Raw genomic sequence first — 19,186 nt, 5'->3', positions numbered from 1 at the left:
ATAGGCACGAGCTACAGCTCAGACAGAGGAAAAGACTACAGCACTTGTTCGCTGTAAAAATAACGCGATAGTTTATTTTTTCGCGCATGCGTACACGTCTTGTTTATGACGGGCTAGCTTCGTTAGCCAAGTAGATTGGATGATTTCGTCCGTCTAAATTGTAACTCACTGCCTTCTCTTGAGTCAGTATTTCGTTCTACTGCTGCCAAACCTTCGTTATTCCAACATGCTACAGTTCCTGGTGAGTTTAATTAACGTTGTAATGCATGACAGTCATTAACATTTACAAGGACGCTAAGGGATGCGAAACTAGGCAAGCTAACGTGATAGCATAACTTGCTGTCAAAACTCTTGACAGTTTTAATGAACATCTCTACTGTAACGTTTGTGAATAGTGACAAATGAAAAATAGGCGTCATTTACCATCAGTTTAGTTAAACGTGCAATACAAGTCACTTTAATTGACCTCAATCTGTAATCATGAAATGCTACTTTTACTTTATCAGTAAGTCGGACATATTGGCCTCACATGACTTTTGCTCCTTGTCTTTCAGGCTGGCTTTACCTTGGGAAATGTCGTCGGGATGTACCTGGCTCAAAACTATGATGTAAGTTTGTTAGCGTATTTACCTATTTTGAGTAAGTGAAGTAATCTGCTTGTCACACTGACCGCCCTCTACCACACCCTCCACCGGACAAAGCCAGGTAGTCGGACAGGTGCTGCAGAAGGTCGTCATTTTAATTGGTAATTTAAAACTAGTTGACACCAAGTCAGTCCTGCAATACATCTTAGTTTTATAAAAGGTAACCATTTTGAGTTATGTTGATGCTGTGTTGATTTAACTTTATGACCAAAAGTATGGTCATCCTCACATAGGACACACACAATTAGAAACACCTTTCTCTATAATAATAACTGACCACTATTACCTTCAAATTTGGCAAGGTGTACCTAAATCACTGACATCTAAATATGTGCATTAGATTGGATTGACCTTACTGCTTGTTCCTTTCTAGGTCCCCAACATAGCCAAGAAAATCGAGGCTTTTAAGAAAGACGTGGAGACCAAGAAGAAGCCCCCAGAGTGAGCATCCGGACCATGATGCAGATTCAACGCTGGAGAGAAACTATTTATTTGATATGGCTATCTTACAATGAGTGTACATTTGATAATATGATTGAGAATATTAACAGTGCCTGGAACCACACTTATTTCTAACCTTAGTTTTATAGGCATGTTTTCATTGTAGCCTGTTTTTATAAGATAAATTGTACAAAAACTGGATTTAAAGAATATAACAACTGACTAGCGGGAACACTTTGGGTCCAGTATGGCACTGTTGCCTTTTCTATGATGCACTCGGGTGTGATAACTTGCACATAACATTCATGATATTCACATTAGGTGTACACAATGTTCTTTAAAGGGAATTTTAATAGAGTATTCAGTTGTTCTCTTCTGTTGTATTCCACATAATCAAAAGGTTTTCCTTGACAAGCTTCTGGTGTAAAAAAAGAACTGCCAAATCTTGACATTTGTGAATCTGAATCATTCAGCTTACAATAAAGTTGCTGTTAAGAAGTTGTTGCCTTGTGAATGAAGTAAAGTTTGTTTGGCACATTTCTGTTTTTTGGAAAAAGACAATACATACATTTTTATATCTGCTTTGGTACATGGGTTGTCAATAAAAGTGTACACAAGATGGCGCCATTACAAGACATTAATGTTACACATTTTAGCCTAATATTCATTATATTTGGCAAAAGAATATATAATTTACTTTTTCTTCTTGCGCTTTGTTCTCTTCTTATTTGTCTTCTTTTTATTTGGCCATCCAAAGCCTCTGAACTGCAGACAGTCCATTGCATTGTGGGAAATGTAGTAGACGTTCTCCATGGCTGCTGGGCTGAGGAGGTCCACCTCTGTCTTGGTGGATTTGGCACTGGGCGACCTCTTTTTGGGTCTTTTTGGACCCCCAGTCTTCTTGGCGGGCCGAGAACTTTGAGACCTGGATTTGGTTGGCTTGATAAAAGATACAAGTGTCGGTTTACTAAAGACTGGCTCCTGTACTTACTTTATTGAATAGTTTAAAATCACAAGTAAATATTACATTTTCTTTACCATGGTAAAAGAAGTCAGTCACTTCAAATGTGGTGAGAGATTATTCACCCATCTGTAAAATGCATACAGAGGAATGCAACAATTAATAGTAAATCATTTTTCTTTCAGTTAGACAAGATGATTTAATCTCTATCTTGTACATTAAGTGCCGTTTTAAAACAGCTTCAATGCTTGAAATCGTCAAGTTAAATAAATAAGCGTATATTTTACCAGTTCTGGACTCGGCACGGCTGTAAGTGGCATCTGAACGGCTTCAACTGGGACAACGAGACCCTATTTGTGTATGCCTTGTTGTCGTAGAGACGGATCAGACTCACTGATGAATGTAGGGGTTGGCTTCAACAAGGTTGTAAATTCTTTTGTTGCATCCAAGTTAAAAAACAACACCAAGCTAACCATAGATTAGTGCAGAAGACAGAAGCTAAATGCTGGGGAAATCATTTGTTCAATAAGAGCCAACAGACGGCTATCTTTGAATGTTTTTATTTGTGATGCAGTTGAATTTGTCACTTTAGACAATAGGCTTTCAAATTCTTTGGATGTCCTCACCAAAGGTTTCTGTTTTTAAAAGCCCTTGCATTCCCTTTATGAAAGTGTAGTTTTGACATCACTAACACCTAGGTACATTCAGTGAATGTAAACCAGTGGAATACCATGCAGAAGATCTTGGAATCTCTCAATCATGCAATACAAATAAATATTATTACCATAACAAGTATACAGTCATTGTGATTATAAGAAATCCAATATGGACCCAAGAAACTTGTCAGTTGTGAGCGAGACACACACAACCCCGAAATAAAAATGCGCTGTACACAAATTATATCTGACATCATGTTTATCAATCAACCGTGTGCCGATCTACTGCACATACCGCAGTAAGGGCTTTATCCAAGCAATAGTGATTTGTTGTGGAGGTTTGTGGATCATCTGCATAGAGCCATATTTTTCTTTAAAGGCAATTTATGGCTTAAAAAGCCTCCATTGCAGCAACACAACAGCTTTGTCTTCATGTAAACTGATACTTAGAAGTACTTCAATAACAAGTCAAGTTCAGCATAAGCATTGCTTATGATGAATAAAAAAAAATGTTCACCAGTGTCAGGGTTTTATTGACCCCGACGTCCTTAATTTATGGTGTTTCAAATTGGTGGCAGTGATGCAGGAGCACAAAGAGCGTTATACTGAAGAGCTTGGTACGTTGAGGTCATTGAAAGGTGGAGCTACTGTGTGGTGACGAGCTGGACGATCATGCCGATGATGCGGGAGCCGCGGGGACACGTGCACAGGTCCATGCTGGGGCTCCTGATCTTGTCCTCCAGTAGCTGGTCCAGCTCCCAGCGCAGCTCCTTCACCAGCTCAGCCACCTGCGCAACACACATGGGGGAAGTTAGCTTCTTCTCGTTCTAAAGGTAACTGAGTAGAAAAGGGTGAGAAGCGTGTGGTGACCTGGGGCGCACTTCATCAGGTGCCGGTGTGAACTTTATTTAAAGTTAAACCAATAGAGCGGAGCGTAAAGAGCAGAGAACTGGAGTTACTTCCAGTTATTATTTGTTATATTGCTCATTCATTTATTTATCATAACTCATATACATCTGTTTATTTCAACGTTGCCTCTCTTTATCACTATAAATACAGAAATGTAACATTACACAAATATTTTTTTTATAATGCTTATTAACACCATTTTATGAGATAACATAGCGCATTGCTTTCTTTACACTCCTTGTAAAGCCCTCTTACATCTTTAAGAAATATTAAATAACGTTTCTGAAGTTTGGGCCATTTCATTTATCATAAAAATGTCTCCTTGCTACGACAGAAGCCCGTAAAGAACTGAGTTAGAGTTACATCAAGTTACCATTTACATTATTCATCATTAATAAAACATCGTAATTTAACTCATGTTTGTAATGTCCTTTTTTTTTCAATTTCAAATCTCTGTTCTACCCTATGAAAACAGACAATGATATTAATATTATGCTGATTATTAATATTTCATGTGACAAGGGCATTGTTCTCACCACTGTTTTCAAAATGTCACTTTGCTATTCAATTCCAAATAAGAAAGATGATTACCATGTCACTTTTGAGGATATGTGCAAAGAAACCGCTTTGTGCATATTAAGCTAAACTGTTCCATCTGTTTACTGTTCTTCCTGACCTGATGAGAAGAGGCGGCAAATCGGATCCACCCGTCGTCGAGGGAGATGACAAACTCTCCCTTGTGCAGCTCCATGTGGACCTGCCCGCCTCCGAACAGCACCAGCGGGTACACAGACACCATGCTGCAGTCCCTGATGAAGACTCGGCTCGTCTTCACCTTCTCGTGGTAAACCAGGTACGGGCTGTTGTAGTGGCGAACCTGCGGCACAAAGAAAGGCTTTCAGCAGGCCGGCCCCTCCACCTAGCTGCTGAACACTACACGTCGTTTCTGTTCATCTCACCGCGTAGTTGACAGACGACGGGTGGATGTGGACGGCGCCGTCGTTCTTCGTCATGAAGCGCAGCTCGTGGGCTTTGGGCTGCATCATCATCGCTCCTTTGCTCGTCATCTTGTAACTCCCCTGAGGAGATCGTACCTGCAACACAGAGTTAACGAGTGTGAAACCAAGTGTGTATAATAGGAAGGGGATCGTTTTGTAATGTTCAACACGTCCCTCAGATTGTTATTCCAAAGGACAGAATGAATACAGACCTGGACCACATTGGGATAGAGCGCAGCGCAGAGCATGGCGGACATCAGCTTGATGTTGTCTGAGTTCAAGTTAGCCTGAAAAGGAATACATTTATTACATTCTCTTTAAGACTAAGACTGTGGAGTGATACATAGTATATGTTTGCTTAAAGGCAGATTAAAAAGAAATATGTTGTCCTATTCTATTTCAAATTCTGCAATGATATTCTAATGTTTATTTGAACAACAAATAAAACCCTGTGTGTGTTACCTCGTGGCCGGTGGCCTCCAGAACGCCATCAGTGCCTTTAGAGCTCATGCGCTCGATAACCCTGGCCCTCAGTCCCTCCTTGATGAAGCCGATGTCAGACAGCAGCTCAGCAAACTGCCTCTTCAGACTGGCGATCTCCTGCACAGGTCATAGCAGACATGTTTTTAAGAAATGTATGATTTGGGGAAGTTACACAATTGTAGAAGAGGCGCTTTTGGACAGCACTGCCTCACCTGTAAGCCTCGTGAAGACAGGAAGTTCTCCCTGCAGTAGAGGAAGCCGGCCTGGTGGCCATTCTTAGCAGCGCAGCACCATCCCTGCAAGAGAGCGGCAGTCCATCTCATCAGTCATTATATCATTTATAGAAGCTCGGCTAAAGGGATGGCTCGATCTTTTTCATATCCAATTCTGATACTTTTGACACCGATTCCATTCAATGATAGTCTTTCGCCCTCTCTTAAACTTGTCACTAATACATTTGTCTGGATGCACTTTGCTTAACCTAACCATCTAAAAACACAACATGCTCACAACATCATTCTGTCATTCTGCTCGTGAGTCAGTACCTTGTATGCCTGCACCAGAGCTAGATGGTCACTACTCGCCACGGTAAAGGCCACTTTCTTCTCATTGGCTTCTTCTCGCTTATCCCATGGAGACACCTGGAACACAGACACAGGACCAGATAGAGAAAGTATTTTTAATTTAAAAAAAATAAATAAGGTGTCAAGAAAATCAAGTAGTTAGTTATGGATAATACATCAGAATTATGATGCAAGCCGTTTCTTACAAAGGGCGATTTGAAGGCCAGACTGGCAGCGATAGTGAGTGCAGGGTCGAGGCAGCGGAAGATGGCCCCGAACAGCATGAGTTTCCCGATGCGCACGTCGACGGGCAGGCAGGCCAGGTGGTAGCCCAGCGGGGTCAGTTTCTCATCGTCAGTGAGGGCCCCGAGGTCCCGCAGGCGCTGCTTGGCTGCGTCTAAGCTCTCCATAGCGGGGGGCTCGATGAGCCGAGTGAAGACGGACTCCAGCATCCGATCAGCAAACAAGTCCAGGATTTTGATTCTGTTAAGAAGAGGGGAATGGTAAATACTAGTGTGGGGAATTCATGTTTTTAATATTCTAAAATCTGACATTGTGCTGGAGGTGAGGCCTCTCTGGATAGAAGACCCTCTCTCTTTTGTGAAGGCCATTTTTCTTCTTTTTTAATTTGCATTTACAGATAAAAAGGAGTTTGGCATTGTGCAAAGAGCAAACAGATGGATGTACCGGAGGCAGAGCTGCTCTAGAGGCACTCTCTGGATCTCAGGCAGCTGCTGCTCTGCCAGCTGGTGTTGGAAGCAGTGGCTGGTGAAGAGGTGGAAGCAGACCCCCGAGGCCACGCGCCCCGCTCGACCCTTCCTCTGCAGAGCGTTGGCCCGAGACACCCACGAGTCCTCCAGGCTCTCCATGCTTTTAGTGGCATCGTATCTGAAAAAAATTAAAAACAGAAATGAGAAAAATTCTAAAATACTCTATCCACATCAGATCAGATCTAAAGACAGAATATAAAAACATTTACATACAGTTAATCTAAAGAGGTAAACTGATGTGTAATCGCTTTAGCCCGTTACCTTTTCTCCTTCATCTTGCCGGAGTCGATGACATATACAACGTCGTCAATGGTTACCGAGGTCTCAGCGATGTTGGTGGAGATGATAATTTTTGTGACTCCCTCTGGGGGTCGGCGGAAAACTGCCTGCTGCTCCTCATTGGACAAGGTTGAGTGGAGTGGGTACACTTCACATCTATCAATGAGAAATACATCCACATTAGTTAGTACCCTTTGATTACTAAAGTGTTTACCCACTAACTGAGACCATGTGATCAAACTGTTTCTTCCTGAACTCTGGAGGCACAAAATACAATTATATACATGAAAATAAGCATAATAGCAAAATACAGACACAAATGATCTACTGTTTTCACTTCTATTGTGAACTGGGTCTCGCAATATTGTATAGGCTGATTATTACTTCTTTTACCCGTTTGGTAAATCCCTAGTATACAAGCATTTATTAAAATCATAAGGACTGTGTGTGTATTTGAAATTTGTATAGCTATCAAGAAATTCAGGTTTTGCTCTTAAAGTAAAAAAAAGAAAATGGCACAGAGTGGGGAATATGAACAGTGATAAATAATAGGAATGAGGTTGGTTTTGGACACACACCTGGACTTGCCCCTGTTGTTGAACATTCTGTTGGACTTGAGCTGCTCGTACAGCGTCTTGATCTCAGCCAGGCCTGGTAAAAACACTAGCACTGCACCTGGAGGCAGAACAGAAAGTTACTTTTCACACTCCAACTCTCAAAGAAATCTCGACTATAATAAGTACTCATGAGTGTTTCTTACCTTGAGGGTAGTCGTGATTTCCATCTACAATCCACTCCAGCAGGCTCTCCACCAGGTCCATGTTGATCTTGTCCAGGTCCATCGCAGCAATATTCTTCAGTACAGACTTCTTAGTGTCTGCAAAAAACAAAAAACGCAATGTGACATTCATAACAGGCAGCAGCAGCAGCTCATTTGGAGACAGTTGAAGAATCTTTCAAACAGATTCGTTCGTGATGCTAGTTCTAAACTTACCTTTGAATCGGACCGTGAGATCCTGCAGGCTGAGCTGCTGGTCTGGAATGGAGTCTTTGACAGTGTCCTTCTTTTGGAAAGACATGTAGTTCCACATGTCGTCGCCCAAGTCGTCCACCTTGTCCCGAGGCTCTGATTTCCCTCCTCGTCCACCTGTGGAAGACGAATTCTGTTTCCCTGAGCGCATGAACGGGCTGCCATCCTCAATGACATAGCTGTTTGAAAAAGTACAATCGGCTTGAGTTTCCAGGAGACCTTGAGTTGAATACATCCTTTAAGTTGGATCAAATATTTGTTGGGACGAAGCTGCATGTACTTACCCGGATTTAGCGATAGCGTCTTCAAGGAAAAACTGGTCGACGGGGAAGGTACGACCTGAAGAGAGAGAAAAGTTGAGAAAAGAAGCAACCAATGGAATGAGGTGTCCTATTTGAACATGTATTACGCATATCTGAAAACAGACACCACAGCTGGGTTACTACCTGGTATGTGCACCGTGGGACAGTTGAAGAAATACTCAGAGAAGAGGTTGGCATTAAGTGTGGCGCTCATCAGAATGATCTTCAGGTCTGGCCTCTGCATGATCAGGTCTTTTAAAACCAACAGCAGGAAGTCACTGACAAAGAGAAGAGGAAATCAAGACCGAGCAAACCGGTTACAGAGAGTCAACATGTGACCTGTAGTCGCATTGACCCAAAGACACATGTTGAGTTGTATACACTGTTGGAAAGAGGAGATTCCTAGCTTTCTAATGATATCAGGATTGTTTTTGTACTCCACATATTAAGCTAAATATGTCACATTATATAATGACTGTCACCGAGTCATCATTTTTGAGAGAAAGGCCTTCAAAGTTTCCTCCACCGGAATCCATCGATCTGATTGGTTATCAGCGGAGCAAATGATCAAAATACTCACGAGTGTGTGTTTGTGTATTTTTGCGTTTGTTCGTATTGTGTTTGTTTCCCGGGGAACACCCTCCCGAGAAACACCGGCTGTTGTTACGCCTGCTGTGACGTCAAGTTACTCCGTTCGTATTTATGCCGTCACAAGCTTCAAAGTTCAAAGTTTTATTTATCATCTGAATTTGCCGAAACAAGTTTAATATTCTGAAAGCCAAGACTTTGTTTATTTGAAATCAGATGAAAACAAAGTGTAACGGACCCTGCCGTGTTGTTTATGATTACTCTACGCCTTGCATTCATCATTTCAGCAGAGGGAGGGGGAGCGGCGCTGCGGAACAGCAGGGTGGCGAGTGAGAGCTGTCTTCTTCCCTTTACAAGCTTCAAATGTATTTATCGTGAGATTTTGGAAATGAAAGTTTCATATTCTGAAAGCCAAGACTTTGTTTGTTTAAAATCAAACAAAACACCCGAACCACGAAAAACAATTTTTTTACATAAATCCACGTTTATTTTGAAATGAGCCGTTGCGACTTCCGACTGATTTCGATAGAGCGGATCACATATTATTTGCGACGGTTATGTATGAGATAAATGAAATTTAAAAAGATTTTAAGGGGAGAAAAAACAGGTTTTCAGAATTGCTATGTTCGAATCTGCAAACGAGGCATTATCTAATGTTACCTTTAGGTGTGTTTAAATAAACTGAAGTAGGGCCTAACTAAAATGTGGGATTTGGAGGTTTTCTTTCCAGTCGACTGAAAGACAGCATGTAATGGTCTAAATGAAAAGCGTCTCCCCATAAGTGTCTGCTCAGATGCATTCGGAGGAAAGCCTACGTTCTGCACCCGATGTGAGGGATTTGCATATTCTCACCTCTCCTCTGTTCGCTCGTGCACCTCATCCACAATGACGTGCGATACTCCTTTGAGGTCTGCCTCGCTCTCCAGTCTCCGCAGTAACACGCCGGTGGTGCAGTACAGCAGTCTGGTGGCAGCCGACTGAAAAGAGACCGACGCATAAAGCTACATATAGCTAGGAATCATACGCAACACAGAAGTGCTGTCTGGAACCTTTGGCTAAAAACCGTGTATCAATTCAAAATGTGGCCGTACCCGAACGGTCTCCAGGCGGATCTGGTAGCCCACAGAGTTGCCGAGATTCTCCGCTCGCTCCTGCGCCACTCTCTGGGCCACAGAGATGGCAGAGATTCGGCGTGGCTGAGTACAGATGATGTTCACCACCTGATCTGCCGGACCCCCTAAAGAGGCGTCCAGAATGAACTGAGGGATCTGAGTGGTCTTACCACACCTGCAGAGAAGTTACAGAACAAAAACATTTAACAGAGGCATAGCAGGTGTATGAAGAGCTTCTTGATTTCACGCATGTACAACATGGAAGGAAAGAGTTGTTACTTAATCAAATATCATCATATTTTAAGGTTATACAATGTATTTGAATGCACTCGTCAAAAAAGGGGTATTTTGCATGTATGCTTTAAGAGTGGTGAAAATCAAATATCCAAAATAATTCATATTTCCACATACTAGTATTATATTTGTTTGTAATAGCATTTTCCTGATCTGAGTCCTTGTGAATGGGAACAATGAACACCGAGACCCACCCAGTCATCCCGCTGACAACAAGCACCTGGCACCGCTCCAGCAGGTCCAAGATGTTCTCTTTTTCGTTCCAAGCGGGCAGTTTCCTCCTCTGCTCCAACATGGACCTGAAACGCCCCGATGACTGAGTGGACAGAGGGATGGAAGAACAGCCGTGAGTTATCCCAACATACGTCATGTTGGATAGAATACGTTGTTAAGATGAGTTGTCCTTTACCTGCTTCTTCTTAAACTCCCGGCACAGCTTGCCATTTTCTTTCTGCATGTTGTCTATCTTCATGTTGTGCTTATTCACCATCTTCTTCCTCAGGTTGACGTAACTCTCGGTCTCGACTGGAACATCCTCCTCATCGTCGTCCTCGTCGTCCTCGTCCTTCTCATCCAGCTCCTCCGCCTCCACTTTCTCTTTCACTTTAAAGACAGAGATAGGACTTCAACTCTTACACACATAACATATAATGCTGAGTGCAAAACATTTAGAATAAATAGGGGAACTCGTCTCACAATCAATGTGTCTCTGGTTGGTCGGTGGTGCTGTCCTCCTGCTGTTGGCACTACTACTCCTGCTGTCCTCAGTAGCGTTGCTCCTCACGCTCCTACTCTTTGCTATGGGAAGAGAGGGTCGAGGAAGCACCAGCACAGGCGGAGGGGTGCTGTATTTGTGATGCTGGACAGCCAGCAGTTCCTTGATGGCAGATTCATCTTCACACATTGTGATCAGGGTGTAAACCACAGGTTCGTTGCTCTTTGCTGCGGCCAACGCTTCTTCGAACAATTTCTCCGTCACGCTGAGCCTCCCCGCGGCCCCCAAAGACACATCGGTGGTGCTGAAGGCGACTATTGGTGCCTGAAACGGGTAACGGTTTCCTTTGGGAAAACGCACCTCTAGTTCATACTCATTAGAGGAAAAGCTGCTGAAGCCAGGCTGGCTCGGGCCCTGAGAGTCTGGGGAGCCTGATCTCCCTTTAGTGGGGAGCTGGTGCTTGAACTTGCATTTGTCCCCAAAGCGACAGCCTTGCCCTTTCAAAAAGAACCGGCAGACATCTCGGATGTGGACAACTCCGTCACCACCTCGACCATGCCTGCCATTCTTGGCTGCATTGTCAGGGAGGAATGAGAGGTCCAGGGTTACAGTCCACACTGTATTGGCAATGCGCTCGTTGAAGCGCTCGCCGTAAATGGCAGCGAGAGCCAGAGCTTCCTCCTGCCTCTGGCTCAAACACTCATCCCTAGGCACCACTTCAAGACCATCAGGGGAAACAGCTTTCTGGCCGTAGCGCTCACTGAAAATCTGGAGGAGGAGCTTTTCCAGAGTGGACCCAAATTCCCCTCCACTAGCCTCCAATGCCTGCTTGCCACGCTCCCTGTCAAAGCCATACCTACAGAAAAGAACAATAAGAAAAGAAATGTTTAGGTTTATTAGGAGTCAATCGTTTAGCTGTATCTGAACCCGTTTTCCTAATCTTCTCCAAAGTTAGGTTCTTAAGAGCCCAGCTGCAAAACACTGGCTTCAGATGAAAAGCAGGATAACAAATGTGTTCACTACCTGCAGAGTTTTCCTATGGCGAATAAGGAGAGGATAGGTTCAGGGGTGGGCCGTTCCTCATCAGACGACTCGGTCAGATACACCGGGCTCTCTGCCTTCTCCACAGGCTCATCAGTAGTAGCCCAAAACTGGCCCTCATCACGGTGGTCCAACTCATCAATTTCCTCTTCATCCTCTTCTTCTTCAGAATAATCTGAATCAGATTCACTGAGGCAGATAGAATGATATGATTACTTGTGGAATAGAAAAGGAAAACTATCGATATAATTGATATATTTAGTAGAATGTGCTTACTCGTATGGCTCATCAAAGTCCCGGGTCTGCAGATTCCGCAGCAGCTCCTTGAGTTGTTCTTGGTTCTCAGTAGTCATGAAGATCTTCTGCATGGGCATGGTGCTCATCTCCGGCCGGACGCTGTCACCTGGCTTTGGGCTTGTTCGTGTCCTCGCCAGGGACCTTGGGAGAGGCTTGCTGCTGCTTTTCCCACGATCTCTTCCTCGACCTCCATCCCTTCCGCCACCACTGCTTCCGCTACCACGACCGCCACCTCTGCCCCCACCACTGCTACCACCTCGGCCCCCGCCACCTCGGCCCCCGCCACCTCGGCCACCGCCTCCACTGCCCCGTCCTCTACCAGGTCTGGTCATTCAAGAGAAAGGGCGGAGAACAAGAGAGATTAGGGTGAAAAGGGGATTCAGCTGGAAATGAGCAAACTATGAGAAAGTTCAAATCGGATCATTAGTTCCTTCACTTTCCATACCTGCTTGGACGAGAGGGTCCGGAATCAAGACTGAAATCATCACCGTCATCATAGACGCAAGCTCCTCCTTTACTTCCACCTCCACCGCCACCACCACCACCACCGCCACCACCTCTTCCTCCTCCTCCTCCTCTTCCTGCTCCTCTTCCTCTTGGCTTGTTAAACTTCCCCCCTCCTCTGTTAGGCTGCCCACCTCTTCTCCTTGCATTCATTTCTCTGTCAAAAGACATACATAAACACATCCAACACAGATGACATATTTGGAGCAATTTGCCTTAGAATTATCATCAACAAAACATTCTGGATTGCCTAAAATATACAGCTGTTACACAGTGTACTCACGTTCTGTTATTGTCCTTTCATAGTAGCAAATAATCTGTGAAGAGAGACATTAAATGCATCGTTTGAGTAAAATCTTCTGGTATACAATAATCCTGGACGAGCCAGAGAGAGCTGCTTGTTGCGATCCCGGGCAAAAATCTACTGTACATCCACTGCAGTGCACAGAGCAGCACATCGCTGTAGGCTGGGTGGCTCGTTGTGGCACTTTAGTTCAAGTGCGAGCAATGAGATGGTGACTGACACACAGCGCTGGTGGCTACAATTATGCAACCAAACGGAGCATGCCGACTTAACAACCCAACAAAGGCAAAGTCCATTTACCCTCCAAGCCTGGCGGACTGACAACGTGCTTGGATAGCAAGTTATGAAAGGACTACATGTAGCTGGTATTAGCAATAACGTGGTTTTGTGTCATAGTGTGGCACGTCAGAAAGTAAAGTGCATCAAGCTTCCACTAGCTAACATGCTAACAAGCTAGCAAACTCACTTCTGGTTTAACAAGCTAGCAGAGAGAAGCTTTCTCATTAGTCAATACGGATGTATTTAATGCTAAAGAATATCCTCAACAATTTCATGTTTATTATACGGGATAAAACACATACATACTTGAAAAAACTTTACTTTCATAACTAGTATGGACTAACCTGAGGCTGCTGTTTCGACCGGTTCCGACCACCGGTAGCCTGCTTCTCTTTCATTGGTCTAAAACTCAGAGGTCAAAGTGTTCTTCCGGTGTCCAGTCACAAGGAAATAAACAACAAAATGTTATATTTTAATTAATATTTGGCGGTGGTTGGACTAAAATTAAAAGTAGAATTTCCTATTCAGCTAAACAAAATTTTTATAACAATAGTAAGACTGTTTATGAAACAACAGAGCTGTTAAGAAGCCTGTTATTTTCGGGATATTGTAACTATGGCAACTGCAGTTACAAGCTAACAGAAAACGGCGACAGGGAAATAAACAACAAAATATGATATATTAATTCATATCTGGAGACGGTTTGACATTTTTTGGGGTGATAAAGTTAACTAATATAGCACAAAACTTTTTTTTTTATTCAAGTTTTTTACTTTCCTCATCCCTTCGCAGCGTTTTCTGTCGAATCTGATAACATCTCTTATGTCTGGTGGGTTTGATTGTGAATAGTTTCTATTAACACAGACCCAGCACACACACATTTCCTTTTGTCTTGACAGTTTTCTGTCTTATTCTGTACTTTTTTCTAACTTTCAGACATTCAGGAAAGTGAAGATGTTAAAACTCAAGGTAAATATTATAGTTTCATACCAGCACATTATGTTCAGTTAAGGTTCTTAAAGTAACTTTTTGTTTACAGGCGAAGGACCTATTAAAGTGTCCTACATTTTTCCCAATGGGGACAAATATGGTGAGTAATAACTGATGGCAGATCCAAATGTACAATACAGTTACATAGGTGTGTGTCAGTGTCTCTTCTCTTCTCCACAGAGGGGGAGTGCAGCATGTGTGCAGGTGTGATGATGAGAAGCGGTACCGGTACACACACCTCCGCAGGGGGCATCATATACACTGGAGAGTGGCTGGAAGACAAAGTATTTACTTATTTTGATGTCTTACTTAAGACTTGATGGTTGTATTTGCTATGCTTCATGCAAACCCACCACATTTCCTAAATAGAATAAAACACATTAGACTTGTGTGGGTCTCTTTGTGGTCATTTTGGGTCTCTTTGTATTTGTTTTGTGTCTCTTTTTAGTTTTGTGACTTTTTGTGGTTCTTTTATGTCACTTTCTTTTCATTTTGTTTCTTTTTGTAGTGTTTTATGTCTACTTGTGGTTCATTTTTGTCACTTTGTATTCCCTTTGTGTTTCTTTGTGGTCATTTTGTGTCTCTTTGTAAGTGTTTGATAAGTATTTAGTTGTCTGTGGTTGTTACGTGTCAATTTTTGGTCATTTTGTGTCTCTTTTATGCTTCCTGTGCCCAAGTTTACAATCCTCCTTGTTGGTACGTTTCTCTACGAGTGACATTTTGCAGTTGAAGACATTGGGGCCCTGACACTTTCGACCCCTAAGCCTGCGACTAATAGTCCAGTTCAGCAACCCATCCATGTCTGTGGTTAGTCACACATGAACATTCTCTTTCTCACAGATGCATAGCAGAGGGACCCTGAATCATCCCTCCGGAGCACTCTATGAAGGAGAATTCAAAGACAACATGTACCATGGCACGGGAAGATATACCTTTCCAGATGGCTCTACTTACAAGGGTCCCTTCAACAAGAACAAGTAAGAGGCACTTACACCTACTGTGTAATCCCTTAATTTTTTTCTAGAAAGGGCCATGTACAAATGATTGTTATCTGGCACTGTGTCTAATTTATAAGCAGTGGTTCGGGTTAGCCTGTTTATATAACCAGAATAAAGCATAAGATGTCCCAGTTGTAGATTCCAAATGTACTAAGTGCCTTAGTGACGATAGTTTTGACGTGCAGTTTTACAAATTAGCCCCTTTAACCAATTTCCTTTTAATTTCCACTTGAGTAGTTTAAAAACTGGATAGAACATCTTATTCAATATAAATAAGTCATTTAGGTTGGGATATATATTTAGACCCAAGACATGGTGTTCAAGTAATGTTATTTATCTTTTGGCTACAATATCCAATGTGAGATTTTGTGTTTCTAGGTTGGAGGGAGACGGGGCGTTCACTGACACACAGGGACTGGTTTGGACGGGGGAGTTCCACGGGAAAGCAGCGCTGGGCCTGAAAATGCAGCACAACATTTAGGCAAAACATCATTGTACTGGAATGTCTGAATCACTATATGATCTACATTCAAATTAAATTGTATAGGAAAAGACTCATCTAAAAGTAATTATTTTTTCTGTACTTCCTTCTGACAGAAAGACCTGTATTTCTGCAAAGAGCTTACAGGGGCCCTATCATTTCATATATGTATTTTTTGCCTCTACTGTGACATATTTACATGCTTTAATGTTGAAAAAAGTATGTATTATTCCTCATACTGCCTGTGCTGCAGCACCTCTCATCACCCTCTGTCTGAAACCAGACAGCTAGCCTTATAATAAGCATGTTTGGTGCAGTTATTTAATTGCTTTTACCATACTGTATATTGAAGGATAAAAACAGTGCCTTTTTACATCATTACACCACCAGCCGAACACAAAGGGGGATATGTTAACGTCCCCTTTCACACAGCTGTACCCGCTCTAGTGGAACATTTGCCTGAGGAAAAGTGTGACGCGAGTGTGGGGTCCTTTTGACCTTCTGTGTTGTGTGTACAAGCTGCACAACTCCATCAGCCAATAAAAACTCACTTCACCAAAAAACTCTTCAACATTATTTAATAAGCAACTCTCAGTGTACTTTGTCATTCTATTAAATAATGCCTCTATGAATCTGTAATTGCACATACCCCAGAACAGATCCAGTATTTTTTTTTTTCAAGACTATACAGATATGGAAATGTGTGTAACAAAAAAAACACAGATACTGTAGTAACACCCATACAATGCATAACAACCCTGGTAAAATACAGTACCAGATACAAGAAACAACTACTTTCATTGATTTTACAATTTTCCTGTAGAAAAAAAACATTTTTTTGTATTGCAAACCTTCAGTGGTTGAGTGAAGGAAAAAAATATTATCATGGAGGCAACGACGATGAAATAAAAAATGGCATTGAAATTTGGCACAAGATACAAAAAAGTACATCCCAACATGAAATGTCGCTGACATGAATACAAACTCACGATGAGTTATTGTGTAGTACATCCTGTGCAGTATATGTTTAGTGCTTCAGGTGTATTTTCATATACGAATGTGATAATCAAAGTGTCTTCATCACTACATGTCATGAGCTAGATGATGGCAAGGAAGCTTAAAAACTTTTGCAATATATTATCTCCATAAACCTGAGAATCTATTTAGTACAGAATAATATTTTTTATACGAGAAGAAACAAGTACACTTTTCTAATTGTGCTGGAAACATCATTAGACAACAAAAAAGAAGCCATTCCACACATTTAAAATGTGACCAGGTACAAAACAGTGGCCATGCACATAGACAAAATCATTGTTCTATACAGAGCTAATAAATGACTGCACTTCAATCTGAACCGAGTGTGAGTGACATGAAAGAAAGGCGACCATGCTTTTGTTTTCTGTGCTTCAGTTTTTCAGAATCTATCCAGAGCTCCGAACTCTGGAGCCCCGCTTTAGGTAGTTAGACGTAAGCGACATATACAGTGAAGACGAATAAGAAAAAACAGCACCATTATTGTGTCAGCTGTGTAAGCAAAGGGTGGCAACGTGCTCACCAAGGCCACCACCAAGGAGGACTGTGGGTAATTGTGCTGTTGTTCAGGGGGGGGGGGGGGGTGGAGTCAGGATTGTTGGTTATTCTGATCATTAATGAGGTTTGGTTAGCTTAGCATGGTTCCATATAAAAACTCAGGGTAGTCCCCATACTCAGAAATTACCCTTTACAGGTGACTACAAATGTGAGATCTCAAATTTATCAGAATAATATTTTTCGATTTTAAAAGAGAAAAATACTTAAAAAAGGTGAAGTTTTTGGGGCAAATGTGCATCTTGTAAACCAATCCAGCGCACAAAACACCCCAATGTTTTTTCTATGGGACCATAACCATTCTTAGGTTTGATAAGTGAATCCTGGATGACATCAGTGATTATAGATTTGTGGATTTTGAAGTCCCTATTAGATTTCTGGAATATGAACGATTATATACAAGTTTCTATTTTTAAAAAGATATCAGATTCCTGCAGAAAATGTATATTCGGTTTCCAACTTCTTCCTATTTTCATGTACTGTTTTTTTCTTTCTTCACCTACATAATTTTTACATTCACAAACAAATCCTTACACTAACAGCTGCTATATTTCTTGACATATTATGTAAAATCACTAAGCCATCGGTGGAGATAGATCCCACTTCTACGTTTTAACCATGAAAATCCCCCTGTGGTTTTTCTTCCAAAAAGGCCCTTTTTTTTCTAGAAAATGCTTAAGAAAAATCCATCAACTACACCCAGATACCTACAGTAGGCTTTGTGTAAAAATAAAAAAAATAAAAACTGATTAGAAATCACCTTAATTGGCCTCACAAAATTAATTAGGAAACAATCGTCAAAAAAGCACCAACGTTTTAAAAAGGGGGACGTATAAATAGACAAAGTGGTGACATAATTTGTTCAGGAGGGGGCAGTATAACTGGCCGTCTCCTGCTACGTCTTATTAGCTGCTACCTCTGTTCTTGCCTGTCCGTGTGTGTTCACAGTAGTCATAGGCACATGTTAACATCGAGTGTGTGTCTGTGTGTGTTTGGCTCACAGTAGGACGCTCCATTCGTTCGTCAAATTTCCCTTCATCTTCCATTTTTCTCTCAAGCCTACATAGCCTGTGTGATGGCTTCTCCATCTCTAGATTCTTCCCCCTCCCCAATTCCTCCATCACTCATGTGAAGTATAACCCCCATCCCTGCTCCTTCCTCATTCCAAGGAAACACCCTAAAAACACCTCCAATAGGCTTCACCTCTCTCTAGACCCCGCCCCCCACTCCCTGCCCTCCATCATGGATTCTGCAGCAGCCCCTCCCACTGGATGGGCTGTGAGAAGACCTCCCTCTCCAGCCACATCTCGTAGCTGTAGTGGAAGTCCTCGGGCAGCTCCACCCTCTGGCCCAGCACGCTCTGCAGGCAGTTGTCCACGGGCGCAAACTCCCAGTTCTTGTTCTTGTCGTAGCGGCGGCTGTTGAACTTCTCGATGCTCTCCCGCAGCGCGCACTCCTCCGCCTGGAAGTCCCAGGGACGAGCGTCGATATCTGGGGAGGAAGAAAGAGAAGGGGCATTTTTAATCAGTGGTGTAAAGTAACTAAGTAGATTTTGCTCAAGTATTGTACTTAAACACTTTTGAGGTACTTGAGGGTGTCAATTTGTGGCTCCTCTGTACTTCTACCCCATTACAATTCAGAGGTAAATTGTGTACTTTAACTCCACTACATGTATTTAGTTACTTTGAAGATGTATTTAAATGATGTGAAATAGAATCAACACTTAAATAACACTTTAGTTACACCCGGAGTAAATTCACAAGCTACCCTGCAGTATAAAAAGTCATTAAAACTAGCTGCACCTAATAACACTTTAACGATCAATCATTAAAAAACATTTTTCACCTCATATCTATCCTTTACCTCACCTCTTTGCCTCCCCTATTCTCTCCATGTTTTGCCTTCTATCCACCCTCTCTCTACACACTAATGCTGACAGATCACTTGCACTCTCACG

At 42.3% G+C, this 19,186-nt stretch overlaps 4 protein-coding genes across 10 annotated transcripts in view; 2 read left to right on the top strand and 2 right to left on the bottom strand.

Moving 5' to 3' along the window:
- Positions 1-85: 85 nt before the first annotated feature.
- stmp1 (short transmembrane mitochondrial protein 1) lies at positions 86-1,583 on the top strand. The gene is made up of 3 exons (XM_079652921.1): positions 86-241; positions 555-608; positions 1,018-1,583. Exons 1-3 carry the CDS (start codon positions 227-229, stop codon positions 1,087-1,089), a joined length of 141 nt encoding a protein of 46 aa, XP_079509047.1. The 5' UTR covers positions 86-226; the 3' UTR covers positions 1,090-1,583.
- A 1,007-nt stretch (positions 1,584-2,590) lies between these two features.
- Positions 2,591-13,602, bottom strand: dhx57 (DEAH (Asp-Glu-Ala-Asp/His) box polypeptide 57; the record flags this gene model as incomplete). 2 transcript variants are annotated; one of them, XM_079652901.1, is made up of 25 exons in its annotated part: positions 2,591-3,490; positions 4,288-4,488; positions 4,571-4,705; positions 4,822-4,896; positions 5,072-5,209; positions 5,305-5,388; positions 5,638-5,733; positions 5,862-6,138; positions 6,343-6,543; positions 6,687-6,860; positions 7,283-7,379; positions 7,465-7,581; positions 7,699-7,913; positions 8,019-8,073; positions 8,181-8,314; positions 9,477-9,601; positions 9,716-9,911; positions 10,225-10,346; positions 10,440-10,633; positions 10,727-11,601; positions 11,769-11,975; positions 12,063-12,407; positions 12,529-12,744; positions 12,871-12,904; positions 13,515-13,602. In XM_079652901.1, the coding sequence occupies 23 exons, from the start codon at positions 12,738-12,740 to the stop codon at positions 3,347-3,349; spliced, it is 4,419 nt and encodes a 1,472-aa protein (XP_079509027.1). In that variant the 3' UTR covers positions 2,591-3,346. The 2 variants fall into 2 exon arrangements, with proteins under 2 accessions (XP_079509027.1, XP_079509026.1); XM_079652900.1 differs by lacking the exons at positions 12,871-12,904; positions 13,515-13,602 and having other exon boundaries at positions 12,529-12,770.
- On the top strand, positions 10,257-17,893 carry morn2 (MORN repeat containing 2). 4 transcript variants are annotated; one of them, XM_079652917.1, is made up of 6 exons: positions 10,257-10,376; positions 14,107-14,139; positions 14,210-14,260; positions 14,341-14,444; positions 15,001-15,137; positions 15,537-17,893. In XM_079652917.1, exons 1-6 carry the CDS (start codon positions 10,343-10,345, stop codon positions 15,637-15,639), a joined length of 462 nt encoding a protein of 153 aa, XP_079509043.1. In that variant the 5' UTR covers positions 10,257-10,342; the 3' UTR covers positions 15,640-17,893. The 4 variants fall into 4 exon arrangements, with proteins under 4 accessions (XP_079509043.1, XP_079509045.1, XP_079509044.1 ...); XM_079652918.1 differs by lacking the exon at positions 10,257-10,376 and adding an exon at positions 13,868-13,999; XM_079652919.1 differs by lacking the exon at positions 14,210-14,260 and having other exon boundaries at positions 10,263-10,376.
- Positions 16,201-19,186, bottom strand: part of strip2 (striatin interacting protein 2) — a 38,884-nt gene continuing 35,898 nt past the window's right edge. For all 3 annotated transcript variants that reach the window (XM_079652904.1, XM_079652902.1, XM_079652903.1), the window contains one exon: positions 16,201-18,720. In XM_079652904.1, the coding sequence (XP_079509030.1) occupies positions 18,470-18,720 (251 nt within the window). In that variant the 3' untranslated portion in view covers positions 16,201-18,469. The remainder of the gene's footprint in view (positions 18,721-19,186) is intronic.

This window comes from Notothenia rossii (genome assembly GCF_949606895.1).
Source record: "Notothenia rossii genome assembly, chromosome: 10".
In the NCBI taxonomy this organism is placed as follows: Eukaryota; Metazoa; Chordata; class Actinopteri; order Perciformes; family Nototheniidae; genus Notothenia; species Notothenia rossii.
This window is presented reverse-complemented; position numbering and strand designations above follow the sequence as displayed.